Below are 24,372 nucleotides of genomic sequence, written 5' to 3'. Positions count from 1 at the left end.
TCGTGAAAATTTAAGACCATGGGCCGAACAACACTAAGTAGAATAATTAATTCTAAAAGAAACAAAAGTAATCAAAAATCAAGAATACAAGTCAGATACACAATTACAAAGAGAACACCAAGATTTAAATGGAAAAACCTTTGGTGTTAAGGGAAAAACCACGGGACCAAAATTCGCTTCCAATCTTTTACTATGTTAGTTACAATAAGTATTCGCTAGTTAAGACTCGAGGCAACTAAATTCATCAAGAACAGCAAATTATTGGCATGCAAACCAATATGAGTCATCACCAACAAAGGTGGAATAAAAATTCAATTAGAAATGAAGAGGTCTCACCCCAAAACAGAGGCTGCTGTCCAAGCCACAAAACCAAGGAAACTATGCTCCAAATGACAATCCAACCAACCATAATGAAGAAGGATGAGTCACCAAGGTGTTAAACTTTCAGTTCAATTAGACAAGAAATCATAAATTTTCAGCAGTTTTCTCCTTCCTTCCCTCTCTTCTTGGCTGCCCCCAATATGCATGAAAATGCACTAATTTTCAGCAATAACTTCCCTAATTTATTGCCTTCAACTTCTCCAAAGATGATCATTCATCTTCCAAGAAAATCACCACAAACTAATTAATGAGCCACTCCTTGCATGACTCATAAGTGGGCTACCCTCAAACATAAAGGTCTTCTACTCCCACTTAGGCATGATTCTACTTGGGCTGCCCAAAAGACATCCAAGTAAACCAATCTATACATGTGCATCATCCTTCACATTGGAGGGAAACGCAAAAAAAGGCTAACACAGTAATAACTATACCAAAACAAGACTAAAATATTTGCTTTCAAAGAGGCTAACCAACTAGCACCCATGCTACATGAAAAATTATCAACGCCATCCAACCTTCTGATTCCTCCATGATAAAGTAATTGACATTAATCAAAAAAATATCTTTTCCTTTCCTTGGAATATTAAAAATTGGAATGAACAATGGTGGCAAAAGATGTGGACAGCGAGACCAGGATAATAGGATCTGCGTGTCAAAATCAATAGCTCCTGTAAGACACGTACACAGTGAATTACCTTACAAATATTTGGATCAGAAAAAACTGGGCGAAGAACACCCATTGAGTCATGCAGAGCTATCGTGTCCACCAAATAGTCCTCGTTCTGAGTAGAAACCTATTCAAATTCGGAAACAAATACAAAATTTTAATGCATCGCAAATACTTGATACTGTACACACTAAATTATCCATAGGATGCAGGATTCACTTTGTTACCTGCATTAGAGCCGTAAACCCCAGAAATGATCGTAAGCTATGCTGTTCTGTGTCAACAGCAAAGATCTTTTCTCTACTCAACGAGTCAGCAAGCTCCTGCAACCGAGTCTTCGTGTCAACCCAAACGTAAGACTCACTCTTTTCCAGATATATTCTGCCATCGACGAAGCTGAAGTTGAGTCGAGGATTCTCCAGCAAAGATAGAATCTCGGCCTCATATGGATGTGAATTTGAACAAATCTCTGAGAAAAACATCATCACGTTTAGCTAGGGTTTTAGCAGCCACGACAACAGCACAGGTGAATTTGGCTAATGCTTTAGCGAGCAAATGAATCGCTAAGCTGAAGAAAAACGAAAAATGTACCATCTTTGAAGTCTCTGAGCTTGAAGTGCTTGAACGGAGAGTAGGAATTATCTGCTAGAACGCACTTGAAAGCGTGCTGAGGTTTTAATTCCGTTTTTAGGTAGCAAGAGGTAGGGGACTGTTTTTGCTTTCGACGCTTTCGTTTTTGCGCGGCGACGAGAATGGAGATAGCAGCGAAGCAGGCGATGGCGAATGCTATTTTGATCTTCGCTCTGTTTTCCATTTCTGATTTTCGATGTTTCGTCTATGGCGGTTCGGAAGTCCAGTCTCCAGAGTCCAGAAGCTCTGTGATGACGGGAAGGAGGTGGCGGCGCGTTCTTAATTTGCTATTACTGTCAAAAAAATATTAAAATCTAATATTTACTTAATATTTTTAGAATTAAAATTAATTGACTTTTTTAATTAAAAAGCATCTTTATTTTTCCATATATTAAATTATTCAAATATAAATCACAAAACGTAGTTAAAATTTTAAAATTGAAGAAAAATTAAAATAAAAGATAATTAATTATAATTATTCTATATTATTATTTTATGCTTATTTTTTAGAATGCTTAAAGCTATTGATTGGCATGTGAAGCTTGAAAAAAAAAATACTTTATAGATGAATTTTATTTATTTTCCCAATTTTTTTATTATTTTATTTTTTTTAAAATTTTCATTAAAAATTTATGTTCAGTATATTTTAATTTAACATTAGTAAATTTTTTATACTAAATTATTGCGAACATCTTGGACTATTCATGAGTTAGAATGAGTTTAAAATTTCAATTGACTCGTGTTTATTAGTTTAGTGAAAATTTAATCTCAAGTCGAATAAAGATATGGTTTGCTTTATTTTAAGTTAATTGATGATTGGATAGGTCGAGTCAAGTTGGTGCCTTGGTAGTTTAACTTTTACAAAGAAGAAGAAAATTAATGTAAAGGTGTACGCAAATTAAAATTTACAAAAAATAGGACGAAAGTGTCATTCAAGTTAAAAATATATTTAATTTTTCATAAAAAAAATCAATAGAATCAACTACGAGTGAGCATAATTCTGTTAAAACTGAATTAATTGATTAAATTCGGTCAGTTCGGTTCGATTTGATTTTTATTTTCTTTGAATTTTTGTTTTTAATTTTCAATTAGGTTTTTGGGTTCGGTTAATTTGATTAACCGAATAGTGTAAACTAATAATAAATAATTATATATATTATATTAAAATATATTATATATTATATATATACTAATATTTTATTTATTTTATATATATTATATATATTAAAATTTTGTATATATTATTTATATTTTATATATATTAAATATATATTATATATATATTAAAATATTAAATTTGCTAAAATCGGTTAACCGATTTAACTGAAGTTCGGTTTGATTGGTTTTAAGTTCAGTTAAATATAGAATTTTGACTAGTTTGGTTAATGAGATTTTTTAACCAAACCAACCGAATGCTCACTTTTAGAATCAACCAATTTAATTATATTTAAATTCTGTTGTTATTATAATTACTACTACTTCTACAACTACTGCATTTATTTCATTTTCATTCTATTTGGATTAGTCAGATGGGTTGCATCGGGAGTTCAATTCTTAGTAGATACACTTACGGAATTAACGGTATCTGTGGATGGTGAGAGTTTACTCTGTGAGCAAACGGGGACCGTGGATGGTGAGAGTTCGCTTTGTGAACTAACGGAGATTGTGGATAGTGAGAGTTTTCTGTGAGCCAACGGGAACCGTGAATGGTAATGGAGATGTGTTTCAGGGGTCGGGTTAGCCGAACTTCCAACTGATGCACAGAAATCGTGTCCGCATTTCGGACTTTACCCTAATCGGCGAGACCTGGGAGCAAAGGACGCTGATCTGTAGGTTTGGTGTGGCACCAAGGGGTCCAAAAGGCTTGTTGGTGATTGAAGTTCTTATGTAATAAAAAAAATTACACATAATAAAATTAGACTGGTCAATCGATCCACAAGTAATTTTGTCAATTTGTTTTGATCAATTTAGCTCTAATTGAGTTGGACTAACAAACACCCATGCTACGGATGTGCACTACAAATAATAAAAACTATAACAACTGATAATCATAAAATTAATTTTTAATTAATGTAACAACATTGGAAAAGTAATAATTAAAATTGAACAATAATAATGCAAACAAACATGGTGTTGCAACCTATGTTTTTAGTCTAATAGAAAGTCATTATACCCTTGATCCATGCATAAACAATATATGGAGAAAAAATATATTTGCAATACAAAAAAAGAAATTACTAGGAATATGTACCTAAATAAATCAATGCTAAATCATCATAAATTAAAAAAATCAACACATGAATCCTAGCCACATGATCTTAAAATTTCATTCACTATATTAAATTATTATTAAATAATTATAATATTTTTTTGTAATTAATTTATATTTTATTATTGTAAATATTTTATAATTATTTGAAATATAACGATAACCTATAATAATATTATAATAAAAGGACATTATATAATGTTCGACCTGTCATAATATTTAGGGAAATTTCATCCAAAAAATGAAATTCCTTTACAACTCTACGTTTAGTAATAGGAGAGTGACAGTATTAAAAATTATATGAGAAATATGTAAAATTATAAAATTAGTTCTATTATGAGATCAATTTCTCATACTTAAATTCCAATCTCAAAAAAAGAAGAAGAAGAAGATGTACGTAGCCTATGGTCATTCACAGGCCCAAAACAATCCCAGGAAAGCCCATAGCCCAACGTAAGCCATAAGGCTGGGCCTGAGTAATTGCAGGCCCACAGTGACACCGCTGGGGATCCAATTCCAACGGGCGTGACCACTTTTCAGTTCAAAAGGTAGTTATATGACGGTTTGGTTTGGTTTGGTTTGTCTCTTTACAACCACAGCAAATTAACCCGTTCACTGCAAAATATAAGATGAAATGACTTCCATCCATCTGGAAATGGAAATGGGAGAAACCCAGAAGGACCTCCCTGCCCTCTCTGACCCAATTCCACATTCTGAACTTGCAGGCACTTCAACAACTGCCCAAACACAGAACCAGCCAGAAGATGAAACATCAGTTTTCAGTAAGGCCAGGGAAATCCTGCTTGGTCTCCGAGAAAAATTCATCAAGATTAAACAGAACGTTGAGGAGCGCCAATGGGTGCGGTATGGCTGTCTCAGTGATTCCGAACCAACAAGGGTTTACCAAGTTTGGCCAGGAAAAAATGTACCATATGTGTTCGATCTAATCCTTGTGCGTGCGTGTGTGCATGCACGCTGTTAGGAAACACTGCTTTTCTTTCTATAAACCCTCTGCTTATCAAAATATATATATATGAATGCGTTTGCAGGTATTCTTCTTTGGGGGTAGACTCGTCTGTGGTCCGGACCCAAGGGGCTTGGTTTTAACAACAGTTTCCATCATTCTTTCGAGTTGGATTTTTGCCGTTTATAGTGGACGTGATATATCGAATCGCTCCGGTTTAATAATCTCCTTCTCCATAATTTTAACAATGGTTGTGAGGGCACATTATGAACTTCTTTTGGTCTTGTCAAATAAGGCTACTCTCCCTGTTCCCTTTTTTTTCCCGTCCTCTACGATTTATAAGTGGGAGATCATGTATGTGCAGGTTCTTGTTAATTTGTTCCTGGTTAGTACTATCGATCCGGGAATTATTCCCAGAAACGATGAAGGATGTGTCGAAGATGTGGGCAGCAGCAGCAGAAGCAGAAGGAAAAGGGTAATAATCAATGGAGTGGAAATGAAACTCAAGTATTGTCAGATTTGTAGGATCCCGAGGCCTCCAAGGAGTTGCCACTGCGCTGTTTGTGACAATTGTGTCGAGAGGTTCGATCACCATTGCCCCTGGATCGGACAGTGCATAGCCCTGGTAACAAGCAAATCTCAGTACTACTCACCAATTGCTTTTCATCTGCAAATCAATTTGCAAATATCAGAACTTTAATTAATCTGTATTTAAGAGGGAATTTTAGTTCATTTTTTTGTGCTTGCAGAGGAACTATCGGTTTTACCTAATGTTTATAATAACGGCTCTGGCTTTCTTTGCCTACACACTTAGCTTTTCCTGCTGGAGAATTCACCAAAGAATGCTGAAAACTGGCATTGGATTGTCCGGGGTGCTGAGGAATTGCCCTGAATCGCTTGCTTTGGCGTCCTTTAGTTTTGCAGTAGTTGGGCTACTCGGTTGCCTTGTTACTTTCCATGTGTATTTGATTGCTGTCAATCAGGTAAGAACCAGAACCTGTATAATACATAGGTTTTTTTTTCATGTACACTGCCATGTGATTAGTGTCACTGATGATTTCCTATTCTCATCTTGTGTTATATATGTTTCCCAAGCAGACAGCCTATGAGAATTTTCGACAGCGGTTCGTGGGTTCTAAAAATCCATACGATAAAGGAATTTTACGCAACATTAAAGAGGTTTTGCCGGTGCCACTTCCACCTTCGATGGTTGATTTTCGTGCCGAAGTGAAGCCAAATTTGTACACAAAGATGCAGGAAAATTTTGAGTCGAACTGAGTTTTTAGAATGGAGCAGACCGCCTTCTACACTTGATTTTGATCAATTACTCAAATCTGTGTAATATCCAGCTTAATATTACCTGGAAATAAGCCTGAATAATTTTTTGGTCTCAATGACATGATTTCTAGTACATTAACAAAAGTGTATAAAAAGATTTCTTGTGAAGGGGATTGGTGACAGTTTGTGAAATCCTAATTTGTATTGGATTCCTCACACTCGCCAAACACCAATTAGGTAGAAATACATTCAGCATTGACTTTATAAGGTGGGCAATCTGTCAATATCCTTCTGCAGAGACTTAAAAACAATGGGAGTTCATGAATGTTATGATGCATTTCTAGATGGGTTTGGTTGAAATTTCATGATTGGTGGAAAGCATAGTCTGATGGATCAAGAGATGCAATAGAATCCCCTCTCAATGATTTTCTCACATGGAATTAATCTCATGCGTTAGCCCCATAATTGGTAAGGAGAAAAGGAAAGTTTGGTGCAGGTGTTTGATTATGTTCAGAAAATTTTAGACAAAAATTAAAATATAAAGTGTAGTATTACACTAACCTATCAAACATTATCACACTTTTTCTTATTCACTGTTTTAAATAATTGTACCATATACACCGTCCAATACTCACAAAGTAGTAGGTAAATAAAAAGGTGATATCTAGAAGGTATGTATAGCATTTCTAAAATATAAATAGAGATTGTAAGCAAAATTCTATATGAATAATTCTTCAATTCTATTCACACATGTACATCCCAATCTTTTATAATACAATCAACTCATCTAAATAAGGAAATAATCTCCCTACAGAATAAAATAAAATAAAATCTCCTACGTTTATCCACCTTCCTAGTTTATTCATTATTCACAAAAATACTTGGGATTTTAACACTCCCCCTCAAGTTGGATCATAAATATTAATCATCTCCAACTTGCTAATAAGGTCATCAAAGTTCTATCGTCCCAACCCTTTAGTGAAGATATCTGCAGTTTGTTCCTTGGTAGGTACATAAGTCATACAGATGGTTCCTTCTTCAATTTTTTCTTTGATAAAGTGTCTGTCCACTTCCACATGTTTAGTTTTGTCATGTTGAACTGGATTGAGAGAGATACTGATGGCTGCCTTGTTGTCACAATAGAGTTTGATAGGAAATTCCACCGGGACCTGTAGTTCTTCCAAGAGTTTTTGTAACTACAATCATTCACATATTCCTTGAGCAACTGCCCTGAACTTAGCTTCAGCACTACTACGAGCCACTACATTCTATTTTTTTGCTTCTCCAAGCTACCAGATTTCCCCATACAAATGCGCAATAATCTGTGGTGGACCTTCTTTCTTCCATTGATCCTGCCCAATCTGCATCTGTAAAGATCTCTACTTTCTTGTTTTTACATTTCTTGAAGAAGGGTCCTTTGCCCAGGGAACCCTTAAGATATCAAAGGATCTTGTACACAACATCTAAGTGGGCTTCTTTTGGTGAGTGCATATGTTGGCTTAATACACTGACTGCAAATGCAATATTGGGACTAGTATGTGATAGGTAGATTAGCTTAGCAACCAATCTCTAATACCTATCCTTTTCAACTGGTATCCCTTAGTCTTCAACCATCTTTATAGCTTCAATTGGGGTTTCACTGGGTTTGCATCCAAGCACGTCAGTTTCAATTAGGAGATAAGTAACATACTTTCGCTGAAAAACACTAATTCCCTTTTTCGTTCTAGCAACTTCTATGCCCAAGAAGTACCGAATTTGTCACAAGTCTTTAACTTCAATTCAATAGCTAGAACCCTCTTCAATCTTTCCATCTCTACCGTATCGTCACTAGTTAGGATTATATCATCAACATGTACAATTAGAATTGTTCTCTTACCATTTTCAAACTGTTGGAAGAAGAGGGTGTGATCTGATTGCCCTTGTCGATATCCTTGGTTCTTTATTACTTTTGCAAATCTATCGAACCATGCTCTGGGAGATTGTTTAAGTCCATACAGGGATTTCTTGAGTTTACACACTCTGTTTTCTTCACCTTTCTTGCTGAATCCTGTCGGTATACTCATGTAAACTTCTTCTTCTAACTCACCATTTAGAAATGCATTCTTAATGTCAAGTTGTTGTGCTGGCCAATCTAAATTGGCTGCTAAAGACAGGAGGACCAGCACTGTATTCAAGTTTGCCACTGGTGCAAATGTCTCCGTATAGTCAATGCCAAAATTCTGTGTGAAACCTTTTGCAACAAGTCTGGCTTTATATCGTTCAACTGTCCCATCAGATTTATGTTTTACTGTGAAGACCCATTTACAACTAACTAGCTTCTTCCCTTTCGGCAAATTCATTGACTCCCAAGTTCCATTTTTTTTCTAAAGCCCTCCATGACCGCCTCCCTCCATTTAGGTATTTCCAGGGCTTTCTGAATGTTCTTTGGAATTCTCGTCTTGTCAAGGTTAGAGACAAAAACACGATATCATGTAGACAAACTTTTATAAGACATGTATTTAGACCAGGGATATTGAGTACATGACTTGGTTTGTTTTTTGATTGCAATAGGTAAATTGATGTCTTCAGGTACAAGATTATTAGATAGGAGCTCTAGAGCTCTATTACCGGATCAGGAGTGGGTGTGGACTCATGGTTATTCAAAGCCATCACCGGTTCCAATGCTCTTGGTGCCTTAGGTGTGAGATTCTCCTTGTTCTTTGTGTTCGTCTTTCTTGAGTAAACAAGTATATTTGAGTTGTTTTGTTTTCCTATATCTCCCCTCGAGATTAAGCGTTCTTTTGTGTTTGGCAGGTCAGGAAGTGAAGTAATGGAAGACTTAATAGATGGGTTAGGGAATGAAGCAATGGGAGGCTCAATAGATGGTATGGGTTCAGATGGTACATATTCAGTAGTAAAAAAGTCAACGAACCGATCTTCACTCCATTTGTCCCCCTGAAGAGAGGTCTTCGAGAAATAAGGAGTGGTTTCAAAGAATGTGACATCCAAGCTAACAAACGTCCTTTTTGAGATAGGATCATAGCATTTGTATCATTTCTAGGTAAGGGAGTAACCGATGAAAACACATTTAACAGCACGAGGATCCAATTTATCCCGATGGTGAGCATGAACATGAATAAATGCAGTGCAAATAAAGATTTTTAGCGGAAGACAGGAGGGAAGGCGAGAGGTAGGAAAAAATTCTTGGAATTTCTGGAGAGGAGTGGCAAAGGAAAGTACTCGACTCGGCATTCGATTAATGAGATGGGTAGTTGTTAAGATGGCATCTCCCCAAAAATAGTTTTTCATGTTTGTAGTGAACATCAAAGCCCGAGTTACTTCAAGTATATGTCTTTTTTTTCGTTCGGAGACCTCATTTTGTTGAGGGGTGTCTACACACAAACTCTGATGAATAATCCCATTTTTTTGAAGAAAAGTTCCCAGAATTTCATTAAAATATTCCGTACCATTATCAGTATGTAAAATTTGAATTGGAGTCTGGAATTTTGTTTGAACCATGGAATAAAAATTGACAAAAAAGGAGTAGACTTCTGTTTTATCTTTCAACAAGTAAACCCAACAAAGACGGGTATGATCATCAATAAAAATAACAAACCATTTTGTATGGGTGCGATTGGGGGATCTTGAGGGTCCCCACAAATCACTGTGAATCATAGTAAACGGGCGGGATGGTTTGTAAATGGATGATGGGAAAGAAGCACGCCGGTGTTTTGCAAGCTTACACACTTCACATTGAAACTCAGAAGACTTTTTATTTGAACATAAAGATGGAAACAAGCGTTTTAAATATTGAAAATTTGGGTGACCCATCCTAGAATGCCATAACAAAAGTTCATTCTCTCTAGAGAAGGATACAGAATCACAAATTGCAGTATTATATTGTTTACTCAAGCTTGCCTCCTCAAAGTAGTAGAGTCATTCATACGCCTTAGTAGTGCCAATCGTTTTCCCCAGTGACAGGTCATGAAAAACACAATGAGATGAAACAAATTTAGCATAACAATTGGAGTCTTTCGTTAACTGACTAATAGATAACAAATTGCAAGATAACTTGGGAACATGGATGATAGATTTTAAAGTTATAGAGTCAAATATGCGAATACTTCCTTTACCGGCGACTGGTGAGAGAGAACCATCTGCAATTTTGACTCTCAAATTTAAAGCATATGGTGAATAGGATGAAAACAATTGATACGAACCAATCATATGATCAGATGCACCCGAGTCAATTATCCATAGTAATTTGTAACAGGATATAGTATTTAAAGCTGAAAAATAATTACCTTAAAGAGCCAGAGAACCGGTGGCAGACTGACCCTATGTTTGAATTGAGGAAATCATTTTATACAGCTGATCCAACTGCTCAGGTTTGAACACACTACTTGAAATATTATTGTTTCTTTCATCTTGTGGTTTTTCAGTTGAACAATCAGCAGTAGCCTGATACCCACGATTTTTTTGATATTTTCTCGGCTTCCAATCTACAGGTTTTCCATGAATCTCCCAGAAGGTATCTTTTGAATGTCCTGACTTTCGACAATGTTCGCACCAATTTTTTCCTTTTTGTGTCCTCTGTTCAAAACTGAAGCCTGAGCCCGCACCGGAGCCCGCAGGATGTTTTGACATTAGGGTTGAAACTTCAGGCCCCATGCCTTTTCGGGTTGGGACTGAAATTTCAGGTGCGTGTGTCTTCAACATCACCTTACGGCGATTCTCCTCACGCCGCACCTCTACGAAGACCTCTCGAGTCGAAGGTAGGGGATGCCAACCAAGGATTGGGGCTGAAATTTCAGGTGCGTGCATCTTCAACATCACCTTGCGGCGATTCTCCTCACACCGCACCTCTATGAAGACCTCTCGAGTCAAAGGTAGGGGACGCTGGCCAAGGATCCTCCCTCGTACATCATCCAGGTCGCGATTGAGACCTGCCTAAAACTCGAACACCCTCTCATTCTCAAGGTGTCGCTTGTACCGTATGCTGTCATCAGAGCACTCCCATTCTTCATCAGCACTGAGGTCAAGCTCCTTCCAGAGGGTGATCATCTCCATGAAGTACTCGGTGACCTCCCTTTCTCCTTGCCATAGTTGCCACAGTCAGGTTTTGTCAAAGATTTGGGAGTAACTTTCGGCATCAGAGTATGTCTCGCGAACTGCATTCCAGACATCCTTCGCCATTGGAAGGAACAGATATATCTTGCCGATTGAGGGCTTCATCGAATTTATGAGCCACATCGTCACTTTGGAATTCTCGTCTTTCCATTTTTGCAAAGCTGCAATGTTGGTTGTGGCGGGTTTCTTCCGTTCGCAGGTAAGGTATTCTAACCTCCCTTTTCCTTTAATCACTAGTTTAATGGACTGAGCCCATTCACAGAAATTTTTTCCGTTCAATTTCTCCACCGAGAGTGGAAAGACCATATTGTCTAGCCCCTGTGAACTCACGGTTGAGATGATGTCAGAGTTGCCATCGAGAGTTTCAGAGGAACTCGACCCTCTGCTGTTGATGACCTCGTCTGCCATAGTTAGCTAAGATTTAGAAACCCTAACTCTGATACCATGTAAGCAGAATTCTATATGAATAATTCTTCAATTCTATTCACACATGTACATCCCAATCTTTTATAATACAATCAACTCATCTAAATAAGGAAATAATCTCCCTACAGAATAAACTAAAACAAAATAAAACAAAATCTCCTACATTTATCCACCTTCCTAATTTATTCATTGTTCACAATGATACTTGGGATTTTAATAGAGATAAAAAAAGAAAAAAAGGCAAGACTGAAAAATCATGAGTTACATCCAACCTATAACCTAACCAGCTTTCTCTCTCTCTCTCTCTCTCCCCCCCATACACACACACACACACAACTATTACTCTAGATTAATAGAGCTGGTCACTTTTTTACCTCTCTTTACTTAAATATCAAACTTTAATCTTAATTTGAATATCTTATTCTCGATATAAAGACTTGAACCCTAGCATCAAACTGGAAAAAATTAAAAGGAAAAATTAAACATGATTATTTTGATTAGGGTATGCTTACTATTGAATGAATAGTATTTGCACAACAGAATGTCAATGGAGCAATCAATGAAAAACCAAATACAGAACACAACCACATATGAAAGCAAAATAACAACACAAGGAATTATGTGTTTCGGCAATGCCTACATCCATGGAAGCAATTGGCAAAGTAGTTTACTATCTTGGTGTCAAAAGACACTTACAAGTTCCCGGAGGGTTTCCCTTCAAATCCCAACAATTTAACGTCCATTGTTCAAAATTCAAAAATCTGAGCTAGATTCCTGAGCCAAATCGTCGACGGATTGGGTGAAATGGTCAACGATTTCAAATAAAATGTAAATTGTCTGAATTCTAGTGCCAAATTGTCAACAGTCCTAGCCAAACCGTTGACGGTTTCCTTGCTGCTTCTTAGCAGTTAGATTTTCCACTATGTCTTCTCCTTCTACATGCATCTTATTAAGTATATGAGCTACATATCACAACAATCTCCGCCTTGGTGAGTATACTCCCCTTAGGAGAACTCAAAAAACATAGCCCGCTACTCCACCTTGACTTTAGGACGTTAGGTTGGGGACCGTCTCCCTTCTAGCACTTGGAGACATGAAGCAAGTCTAAGCAATGCTTGAACTTTTCAGTGGTAACTGACTTTTTCAAGATATCCACTACGTTCTCAGATGCATAAACTTTCTCAAGTACGAGTTCACCCGAAGAAATCAATTCTCGGATCCTGTGGAACCTTAGGCACTCTGACTGTAACAACACAACACAACTCCACCTTACTGTATACCCAGCTCCTTGACTAAATGAGTAAGCCATAATGCTTCCTTTGCAACTTCGGCGATTGTCATATATTCAGACTTAGTTGTAGATGTTAGCCCTAGGGGCTACATAATCATGGTTTATATGTTTCGATGATATTAACCTACATGTTGTTCCTAATATTTCCTATCTTTGTAGATCACATTTAGTATAGGTTCTAGTGATGAATACATGAAGTACTGGATCAAAGGCAAAGATTAGACTGAGTAGACGTCAAGTAGGAAAGATCAGATAGACACTCACTTGGAAAAGGACTCAAGCACAACCAACAGAAGCTTAATTGTTAAATTATATGTAATAAGGGTTGTGTGAGGTAGGAACATTTTGTAACTCTTGTGAGGTGTGTTTCTTACATGATTTTTGATTACACATCAAAGTTGCATGATTAGGTGTTTAAAATTGTTAATTAAAAATCACAATTTCACTTAAATGCCTGATTATGTCCCATATTTTAATATTAAGCTCATTTGATAATTTTAAGATAATTATCCTATTTTGCCAAAAATTTATGGATATTCGTGTTTTATTATTGTAGGATAATTTTTCAAATTAAGGTCGAAATTAAAAATGTACGTGAACCATGCACATAACTGTATGCATGCATTTGTTTGAAGCCTTGTGCGTGTATAAAATTGAAGAGACCGATACATGCATGCGTGAGCTTGAGCTCGTAAAGAGACCATGCACAAGGAGTTAAAGGCCGACCACATGAAGAAAAGGCCTGCCATGCATGTGTGTACATGAAATCAAAGACTAGGTCGTGTGCATGCATTAAAGGAAAATATGGGCTTGACAAGACCACGTGAATCGTGGGTAGATGGCAGCAATTGAGGAAGCATGCATAGGCTTGTGTGCTAGAGGTCGTGTACATGAAGCCCAATCATGCATGGCCCATGCATGAGGATGGACGTGGGCTGGCAGCTAAGACAAAGGCCATGCACTGGGGGATTTGAACGGAAGAGCTGTGCTTTATTCCTTACGGAGTAAGAAGAGTTGGGCCGTGTTTTTGAGGTGATAAGACTTGCTCATGTAGCAGCAATGTGTGAAGGCTGCTAGTGCTGTGCGCTGGGCTTTAAAAATGCAAGAGAAGACCATGAGGAGGGATCTCGTAAGCTAGGCTTGGTAGTTGGCAGCAAACTGGGCTTTAATACCAAACTTTTTAGAAGGGAATGTTGGCTTTTTGAGTCCAATCTCTATTTTGATGCTGACGAAACACTGATATCTTATGTGTGTATTTACTATAGAAATAGGCTTAAATTCCAGCACACATACGAAAAGGGAAAATGGAAGTTAGAATAGAACTTAAAAGCTCACATCATCTGGCATATTCCAAGAAGGCAGTAGAGCAAAGATGAAAAAGAAGACTTATGTTTTTAATTTGTAATGCATTTTGTTTTGTATTTGGTCTTTAATAATGCATGACATGCATGATGTGAATGATAAGCTCAAATGACCATAGATTGAACGTAGGGAATTGAACGAAGGGCATAGACTGACCCTAGGACACAATACTCTTAATCTAAGATACTATAACTTATTCACAAGGGTTTCAAAAAGAATTTAGGGTCAAAATTGTGGCAAGAATGACTTTAGTCGACCTTCGGTCGACCGACGCCAAGTTTTTGGGCTTAATTAAAAGCTTCGGTTGATCGACCATCGCAAGGTCATTTGACCTTGGTTGACCGAATTGAGAAAGTTGACCAAAGTCAAAGATTCGGTCAATCGAAACCTTGGTAGTATAAATGCCTCAGTCGACCGAACCGGCCAGAAATCAACATGTTGACTTCGCTAGGTCAACTGTTTTGAAATGAATGTGTCCTCCACGGTCAACCGAAGTGACACGTGTCTAACCCTAATTACTTGGTTGACCAAACTCATAGTTCAAAGTGATCACGGTCGACCGAACCTCATGAACGGTTAACCAAACTTCAGCCATGGTCAATCGAACCTACGAAGGGTTTGAAATTGCCTTTGGACGGTTGACCAAAACCTTAGTTCAAAAATGCCACGATCGACCGAACTTAGTGATATGGCCGACAAAACCTTTAATACGGTCAACCGAAACCTCTTGAGTTGAACATTTTTAACTGCAATAAAACAAGGTTAATTTTATTTAACCTTCATTAATTTTTTCTAAAAAGACTCCTATGTCCCTCAACGGTTATATTTTTGTGTATGTCTATATATACTAGTTCATTTAAAAATATTAATTATGGAATAGCAAATATCATTAGCCAAAACTCTCTTAATTTCCAAACCCTTATTTTCTCATATACAAGCCAAAAATCCATCTCTTACTCATCCTATTTCCTAAAATCTTTTGGTAAGAGTATTATTGAAATTGTTCATATTAGCTCACACTCTCATTGTATTTGTTTAATATTGATTTTATTGAGAGTGGGCTTGAGAGTTCCCTTGTGATTTAATTCATAAGTCTTCAGTGGGAATACTCTCTAGAGCTTGTGAGTCTTGCATTATTGTTGCAAGTATTCAAAGGCTTGTTTTTGTGTGCTTTTATACAATCCTTTTGAAACAAGCTTGATTTCAAATATCTCCTATGCTTTGTACTTGATATTTGTTCCAGAGATATTTGAGTGTGCATTTGAGATCTTTGAGGTTATTGCTTGGGAATGATATACACATTTTAACTCAAAGACATTGTTGATTCTATGAGTCTAATCTTATTTTGATAATGACAAATCACTTGGTATTTGATCTGTGCATTGGGATTGTGAACAGGAACAATATTTAGCATGCACGGAAGGCTAAAAAGTTATGGAAGCCATGAAGATTAAAGTATATACATCTTGGCACAATCCATGGAACAAAAAGAGTAGAAGAATGAAGATGCAGGCAGCAAGTTCAAGATCATCATGGGAATGAGTATTTAGAACTGAATGTATTTACATATTTCATTTAATTCGAAGCTCAAAATATATCCTAGACTGACCTTAGGTGTAACAACCTAATCAAACTCAATTATCAACCTAAGCAGCGAGAAGCAGAAATCACACAGACATAACAATATCTAAATATATATATACAATACCAGAACTAACATGTTTCCCAAAATATACACATATATCTGTTTCCCAAAATACCCTCAACTATGCTGGGATATACAAAAAATTCCACAAACATACTCACAATCTACTGACAGGGCAATACTGAAGCCCCTCTATCTGCGAGCCTCGTCTGATCGCCTACCTAAATCACCTGAAAAATGATTCAATACTGTAATGAACCAACGCTCAGTAAGAAGAAATATGCTATTACTAGTGTGTGGCAAATGAGCTACAATATTATGAAAATCTGTTTTCATATAATCATGTATAACTGAATATGCAAATACAGTAGAAGTGATAAAATCCACCACCCTTTCCATGTTGCTTAACATAACAATATTGTAAGTTACTATTTAAAATACTTCTAGCGTACATAAGTATGTTCCCTGTTTCTGCAAATCTGTATATACGTAATAGTAACTGAAAACTTTCCCCGTGGATAACTGTGTGTCATGATTTAACCCCTCATGACAGGGTTGTGCGACCCGTAGGCGGGATCCACCATGGCTAGCCGACCAGGATAAACCACTATACTTTATCGGTTTGATTTGCCCACCTCAACCCACATCTGATGGGGAGCCTGTCCACGTCAATGGCATAGGTGATTGACCTACTACCACGTATTATCTAAATAGGTGGTTGCACTCATAACATAAATATATGTAGCAACGGTACCGTGCTCTGTAACTGTATGGTCCAATAGGGTTTGATACTATATAATATATCTCTACATACAACTATCTGATTTACCATGATTCTGAAATAACTGTAATAACCATGGTACTGAATAAACTGTAACTGTAATCCATACATCATGGTACTGAGAACTGTATAATCACAACACTGAAAACTACATAATCATAGTACTGAAATTCGTATAATCATGGTACTGAGATTCGTATAATCATGGTACTATAATTCGTATAATCGTGGTACTAGAACTCGTATAATCATGGTACTAAAATTCGTAAAATCATGGTACTAATATTCATATAACATATTTCCGTACTATATTCATATTCTCAAGTCACACCATACTTTAATACATAATATTCATAATTTGATAAACTGTATAATATTTTAAAATTACCTGGCATAGCATATTTCCCTTATCTGACTACTGAAAAGTCTCTATGGTATACTGGCCTAACACCCGCAGGGCCTCCTACATAACACCCTGAAAACAACGTTTTCCAGAACAAAATATCAGTATTTCTTCGCCTCTATCATTTCCTATAACTGTTAGAAGGCCAAAAATGAACTAAAAGACCTTACCCTGAATTTGAGATGAAATCCAATTTCGTTTCACTTATGATCCGCTCTAGCAGACTTGCAGAGAACTTCACCTAGAGCGTCGTGGTGGCTTCGGATTGTCGATCTGGCGACTGGCGGGCCAAAATTGAAGAGAGAAGGGAGAGAGACCGTAGGAGAGAGAGAGAGAGAGAGGCACTGAATTGGAATAAAAATATGAGTTTTCACTATTTATAAGGCCAGATTCATTGACGAGACATGTTACCTCATCGACTAATCCTTCAGTAAATTTGTCGATGAAACTTACCCTTCATCGACAAAATTCAGAGCAGCCCAAAACCTTCGCTCGGTATTTTCTTATCGACAAAATCTTGCCTTCGTTGACGAGGTCTTCAAGACCTTCATCGACGAAACCCTGTATTCTTCGACGAAGCCTGGTAATTTCCTGAAATTATTCTCCTTTTGTTTCTGTTTCCATTTCTCTCCCTCTCATTATTTAAATACTATTATTCTTCAGGTCACTACATTCTCTCCTTCTTATAAAATTTCGTCCTCAAAATTTACTATTTGTATTTCCTTCTATCATCCCATAAAGGCAAATGGTCTACTTATTTTATTACCTGCCCTCACTTATGGTGGAGGAATACCGTGGTTACAGGGGTAGTTTGGGAGATTACAACCATTAAATAAAATTTCCCCCAAAACTAAAATACTACCTAACCTATGCTCTACATTACAATTACACTGGACTCAACAAAATAAAATTACCATCTTAGCATATACATCAATACGATAAGTCATCAAATACATGGGGATATTTTCGTCTGATTTCATCTTCAAGCTCCCATGAGGCTTCTTCAATTGCGTGGTTTCTCCATAGAACTTTTACCAGTGGTATCTTCTTGTTGCGCAATTCTTGTTCTTTCCTATCTAGGATCTGTACTGGAGCTTCTTCATACGCTAAAGCCTCATTGACTTCCAGTTCTGCATGATTGATGATATAGGAAAAATCAGGAACGTATTTCCTTAACATAGGAACATGAAATATGTCATGAACTCGAAATAGAGATGGCGGTAAAGCTAGCCGATAGGCTACTGACCCAATCTTCTCAAGTATCTCAAAGGGGTCAATAAACCTAGGGTTCAACTTACCCTTCTTCCCAAATCTCAAGATCCCCTTTAGTGGAGTTATTCTCAGAAATACATGATCACCCACGTCAAATTCCAGTTCTCGGCGACGAGTATCCGCATAGCTTTTTTGCTGACTCTACGCTGCACTGATCCTATCTCGAATAAGTCGGACTTTATCACTCGCTTGTTGAATTATCTCTGGTCCCAAAACTCGCCTTTCACCTACTTCATCCTAGAAAAGAGGAGATCGACATCTCCTACCATATAATGCCTCGTAGGGTGTCATGCCAATGCTAGTCTGATAACTGTTATTATAAGCAAATTCAACTAGCGGCAAAAACTGAATCCAGCTACCTCCAAAGTCTAGTACACAGGCACGAAGCATATCTTTTAATACCTGGATTGTTCTCTCATTCTGACCGTCGGTCTGAGGGTGGAAAGTTGTGCTGAATGCTAGCTGAATCCCTAGTGCCTCCTGTAAACTCCTCAAGAACTGCGATGTAAAACGTGGATCACGGTTCGAGACTATGGATATCGGCACTCCATGGGGTCAAACAATCTCTTGTATGTAAATCTCTGTTAACCTGTTCATAGGGTAACTGAATTTAATGGGCAGAAAGTGCGTTGTCTTTGTTAACCTATCAACCACCACCCAAATGACATTCTGACCATGCGGCGCTGGCAGCAACCCAGTAATAAAATCCATAGATACATGGTCCCGCTTCCACTCGGGAATGAATAGTGGCTGCAACTGACCAGCCAGTTCTTGGTGCTCAGCCTTAACCTGCTGGAATGTCAAACACTGCTGCACAAACGCTACTATCTCTCTCTTCATGCCACTCCACCAAAAATACTCTTGCAGATCCCTATACATTTTCGTACTGCCAGGATGAATAGTGTGTAAATATCTGTGTGCCTCTTCTAGAATCGTCCTCCTGATACTATCATCTGCAGGCACACACAATCTGGTGCGAAATCTCAATGCCCCATCATCAGAAATACTGAATTCCTCTCCCTGACTATCCTGTATTCTGGCAAACACCTCCACTAACTCTGGATCATCTCTCTGAGCAGCTTTAATCTTTTCATATAATGTGGGCTGTATGACCAAACTGGCAATAAGCGCCTGAGGATTATCTTCCACTAATTCCACACCGAGTCTTTCTAAGTCCATCTGAATCGGATGCTGAATTACCGCTGCTAGCTGTGCTGTGTCTCCTGATTTACGACTTAGTACCACATTTGCTTTACCTGGGTGGTAACTGATGGTATAGTCGTAATCCTTGATGAGTTCCAACCACCTCCTCTGCCGCATATTCAACTCTTTCTGTGTAAAGAAATACTTTAGGTTCTTATGATTAGAAAATATCTCACACCTCTCACCATATAAATAATGCCTCCAGATCTTCAGTGCATATACAACCGCAGCCAATTCTAAATCATGAGTAGGGTAGTTCTTTTCATATTCTTTCATCTGTCTGGACGCATATGCTATCACCCTACCATGCTGTATCAATACACACCCAAGTCCTTTCAAAGACGCGTCACTATAAATAACATAACCATCACCTCCCGATGGAATCATCAGTACTGGTGCAGTGACGAGCCGCTACTTTAATTCCTGGAAGCTCTGCTCGCACTCTTCATCCCACACAAATCTGGCATTTTTCTTAGTCAACAGCGTGAGAGGTCCTGACAAAGTTGAAAATCCCTCCACAAATCGACGGTAATAACCTGCCAATCCTAAGAAGCTCTTGACTTCCTGCACATTTCTCGGCCTAGCCCAATTTACCACCGCGTCAATCTTGATTGGATCCATTGTTATACCGTCTCCTGAGATCACGTGGCCTAAAAATGCCACCTTCTCAAGCCAAAACTCACACTTGCTAAACTTAGCATAAAGCTTCTCCTCCCTGAAAGTCTGCAAAACCTGCCTCAAATGCACCTCATGCTCCTCAAAACTTCTCGAGTACACCAGTATATCATCAATGAAAACTACTACAAACTGATCTAGATACTGGTGGAAAACTCTATTCATTAAGTCCATGAACACGGCTGGCGCATTTGTCAGACCAAACGGCATAATGAGAAATTCATAGTGCTTGTACCTAGTCTAGAAGACTGTCTTCGCGATGTCCTCAGCTTTTACTCTCACTTTATGATACCCGAATCTAAGGCCGATCTTAGAATATACCCGTGTACCTTGGAGTTGATCAAACAAATCGTCTATATAGGGTAGAGGATATTTATTCTTAGTAGTAACCTTGTTGATTTCTCTGTAATCGATACACATCCTTATAGACCCGTCTTTCTTCTTTACGAAAAACACTGGAGCTCCCCATGGCGATACACTGGGTCGTATAAACCCCTTGTTCAGCAAGTCTTACAAAAAAATTTTCAATTCTCCCAACTCGGCTAGAGTCATACGATACGGGACCTTAGAAATCAGAGTGGTCCTTGGAGGTAAATCTTTAGGAAAATCTACCTCACGCACCAGAGGTAACCCTAGTAGCTCCTCTGGAAAAACATCTAGAAATTCTCGTACTACTGGAGTGCTATCAATCTTCGATTTATTTTCAGATACTTCTTTCACAAATGCTATAAACCCCTGACCTCCATCCAGGAGTAATCTGCCTGCCTGCACAGCTGTCACCAGCTGTGTTGGAGCACATATCCATGAACCAACGAATCTGAATTCCCGCTCTCCAAGAGGTCTGAAAATTACTTCTTTCTGACGACAATCAATGCTAGCATGATTGGTAGCCAACCAGTCCATACTCAGTATTATATCGAACCCACACATATCAAACACAATAAGATCTGCTGGTAGTACTTTCCCCTGAATTTCTATCGGATAGCCCCTAAGTACCCTCTAACATCTGATCACTGATCTTGATGGTGTAGCTACTGATAGTGCTATATCTAATGACTGGGTCTCACTCTTAGATAATTTAACATAAGATGCAGAAATGAAAGAATGAGTAGCACTCGAGTAAAAAAGAACAATAACTGGACATGATAAAATAGTAAATGTACCTATCACCACATCCGTAGCAGCCTTTGCATCTCCTGGCATCAGAGCGTATACTCGTGCTGGGACCATATTCCTCTACTAGCCACCACGAGGCACCTAGTATCCTCCCTGAGCTACCTGATGTCCTCCCTGATAAGGCCAAGGAGCTGGGACCTGGTCCTGCTGACCTGGGCATTCACGTACCACTTGACCGGGTCTCCCACAACGATAACATACACCTCTGCCTACCCAGCACTCCCCCAAATGATGTCTCCCGCATGTCTGACACACCGGGTAAGATGGCACACCCTGGTTCCCATGAGGTCTTGCCATCTGCCTCTGGTCTCCCCTATCGCGACCTCCTTACCATGGACCCCTACTGGTGCCAGCTTGAAAACCCTGAGGCATAGGACTCTTCCTCTAACTCTGAGCTGCTACACCCCTCTGAACACCACTCTCAATGATCGTAGCTCTATCTACAACCTCTGTGAATGTTTGAGCCCTGAAACTAATCACCTACTCAAACAAGTTCTGCCTTAGTCCTTCCTCAAACTTCCTTGCCTTTTTTTCTTCATCGGGTGCTAGAAGTGGAGCAAAACGCAACAACTCGACAAATCAAGCCGCGTATTGGGATACAATCATCTGCCCCTGTATCGGATGTAGAAACTCTGCTACCTTCGCACTCCGAACAATAGCAAGGAAATACCGCTCGAAGAATAAATCCTTGAATCGGTCTTACGTCACTAGAACTGGAACCGGCCTCTGCTCCTCTATCAAACGCGTTAATCTCCACCAGCGCTTCGCCTCCCCTATCAGTTTGAACATCGTAAACACCACCTTTTACTCATCTGTACAAGGCAGTACAACCAACGTCTCTTCAATGTCCTGGACCCGATTCTCAGCTACAATCGGGTCATCTCCTCCAGCGAAGGATAGGGGCTTCATCCGTGTAAACTGCTCAATCGAACAGCCACGCTTCCTAGAGCTCCTGGCCATCTCAGCCATAACCTGCTGAGTGACGCTACGTAGTACAACATCTGTATCTCTTCCACCTATGCTGGAAGGTCCTGGCCTATCCTCCCCAGCATTCGTGCCACTACTTCCTGGGTCCATCCTTAAAATAGAAAAACACACTTAAACACCTCATCTCCTACACTGACCTATCCTGTACCAATTTAAAATTAATTTCCTTCCCTGACCTTAACCAATATCCAGTTCTATCATCTAGACACATGACCCAACAAAAGTTTACTATGGTTTTCCTGAAATCGTCACCCCAGGAAAAACATAGAAACCACCACGGAAATCATGTATCCAGACAACTGAACAAACCCCAAATCCTTTTCCTATAGTCTGGTATTGCTTCTGTTGTACTCTAAAGTCTACAAAACCTAGCAACCTAGGCTCTAATACCAAATTGTAACAACCTGATTAATTAACTGGGTTTTTTTTTTAATTATATTTAACATGCTTTGATACCATACTAGTCAAACCTAATTATCAGCTTAAGCAACGAGAAGCAGAAATCACATAGACATAACCATATCTAAATATATATATACAATACCAAAGTACTAACATGTTTCCCAAAATATAAACATATATTTGTTTCCCAAAATACCCTCAATTATGCTGGGATATACAAAAATCCTCCACAAATATACTCACTATCTACTGACAGGGCAGTACTGAAGCCCCTCTCATTGTGAGCCTGGTTTGCTCGCCTACCTGGATCACCTGAAAAAAGATTCAACATTGGGATGAGCCAATACTCAGTAAGAAGAAATATACTATTACTAGTGTGTGGCAAATGAGCTACAATATTATGAAAATCTGTTTTCATATAATCATGTATAACTGAATATGTAAATACAGTAGAAGTGATAAAATTCACCACCCTTTCCATGTTGCTTAACATAACACTATTGTAGGTTACTATTTAAAATACTTCTAGTGTACATAAGTATGTTCCCTGTTTCTGTAAATCTATATATACGTAATAGTAACTGAAAACTTTTCCTATGGATAACTGTGTGTCATGATTTAACCCCTCATGACAGGGTTGTGCGATCCGTAGGCGGGATCTACCATGGCTAGCCGACCAGGATAAACCACTATACTTCATCGGTTTGATTTGCCCACCTCAACCCATATCTGATGGGGAGTCTGTCCATGTCAAGGGCTTAGGTGATCGACCTACTACCACATATTATCTAAATAGGTGGTTGCACTCATAAAATAAATATATGTAGCAACGGTACTGTGCTCTGTAACTGTATGGTCCAACAGGGTCTGATACTATATAATATATCTCTATATACAACTATCTGATTTATCATGATTCTAAAATAACTGTAATAACCATGATACTGAATAAACTGTAACTGTAATCCATACGTCATGGTACTGAGAACTGTATAATCACAACACTGAAAACTACATAATCATAGTACTGAAATTCGTATAATCATGGTACTGAAATTCGTATAATCATGGTACTAGAATTTGTATAATCATGGTACTAGAACTCGTATAATCATGGTACTAAAATTCGTAAAATCATGGTACTAATATTCGTATAACATATCTCCGTATTATATTCATATTCTCAAGTCACACCATACTTTAATATATAATATTCATAATTTGATAAACTGTATAATATTTTAAAATTACCTAGCATAACATATTTCCCTTACTTGACTACTGAAAAGCCTCTATGGTATACTGGCCTAACACCCACAAGGTCTCCTATATAACACCCTGATAAACAACGTTTTTCAGAACAAAATATTAGTATTTCTTCGCCTACATCATTTCCTATAACTGTCAGAAGGCCAAAAATGGACTAAAAGGCATTACCCTAAATTTGGGAT

General features: G+C 38.1%; 2 protein-coding genes across 4 annotated transcripts in view; one reads left to right on the top strand and one right to left on the bottom strand.

The window, feature by feature from the left end:
- The window catches only part of LOC131149701 (protein RRP6-like 3), a 35,345-nt gene extending 33,386 nt beyond the window's left edge, over positions 1-1,959 (bottom strand). For 2 of the 3 annotated variants that reach the window (XM_058100394.1, XM_058100395.1), the window contains exons 1-3: positions 1,640-1,928; positions 1,276-1,517; positions 1,077-1,175 (exon numbers count right to left, since the gene is read on the bottom strand). In XM_058100394.1, the coding sequence (XP_057956377.1) occupies positions 1,077-1,175; positions 1,276-1,517; positions 1,640-1,862 (564 nt within the window). In that variant the 5' untranslated portion in view covers positions 1,863-1,928. Of the gene's footprint in view, positions 1-1,076; positions 1,176-1,275; positions 1,518-1,639 lie in introns of all 3 variants that reach the window. The other variant, XM_058100393.1, reaches the window with a different exon arrangement.
- A 2,622-nt stretch (positions 1,960-4,581) lies between these two features.
- Positions 4,582-6,357, top strand: LOC131148321 (probable protein S-acyltransferase 1). Its single transcript, XM_058098036.1, has 5 exons — positions 4,582-4,872; positions 4,997-5,206; positions 5,276-5,536; positions 5,661-5,894; positions 6,010-6,357. Exons 1-5 carry the CDS (start codon positions 4,582-4,584, stop codon positions 6,187-6,189), a joined length of 1,176 nt encoding a protein of 391 aa, XP_057954019.1. The 3' UTR covers positions 6,190-6,357.
- Positions 6,358-24,372: the final 18,015 nt, after the last annotated feature.

The sequence above is a fragment of the Malania oleifera genome, chromosome 2 (assembly GCF_029873635.1).
Source record: "Malania oleifera isolate guangnan ecotype guangnan chromosome 2, ASM2987363v1, whole genome shotgun sequence".
Lineage (NCBI taxonomy): Eukaryota > Viridiplantae > Streptophyta > Magnoliopsida > Santalales > Ximeniaceae > Malania > Malania oleifera.
This window is presented reverse-complemented; position numbering and strand designations above follow the sequence as displayed.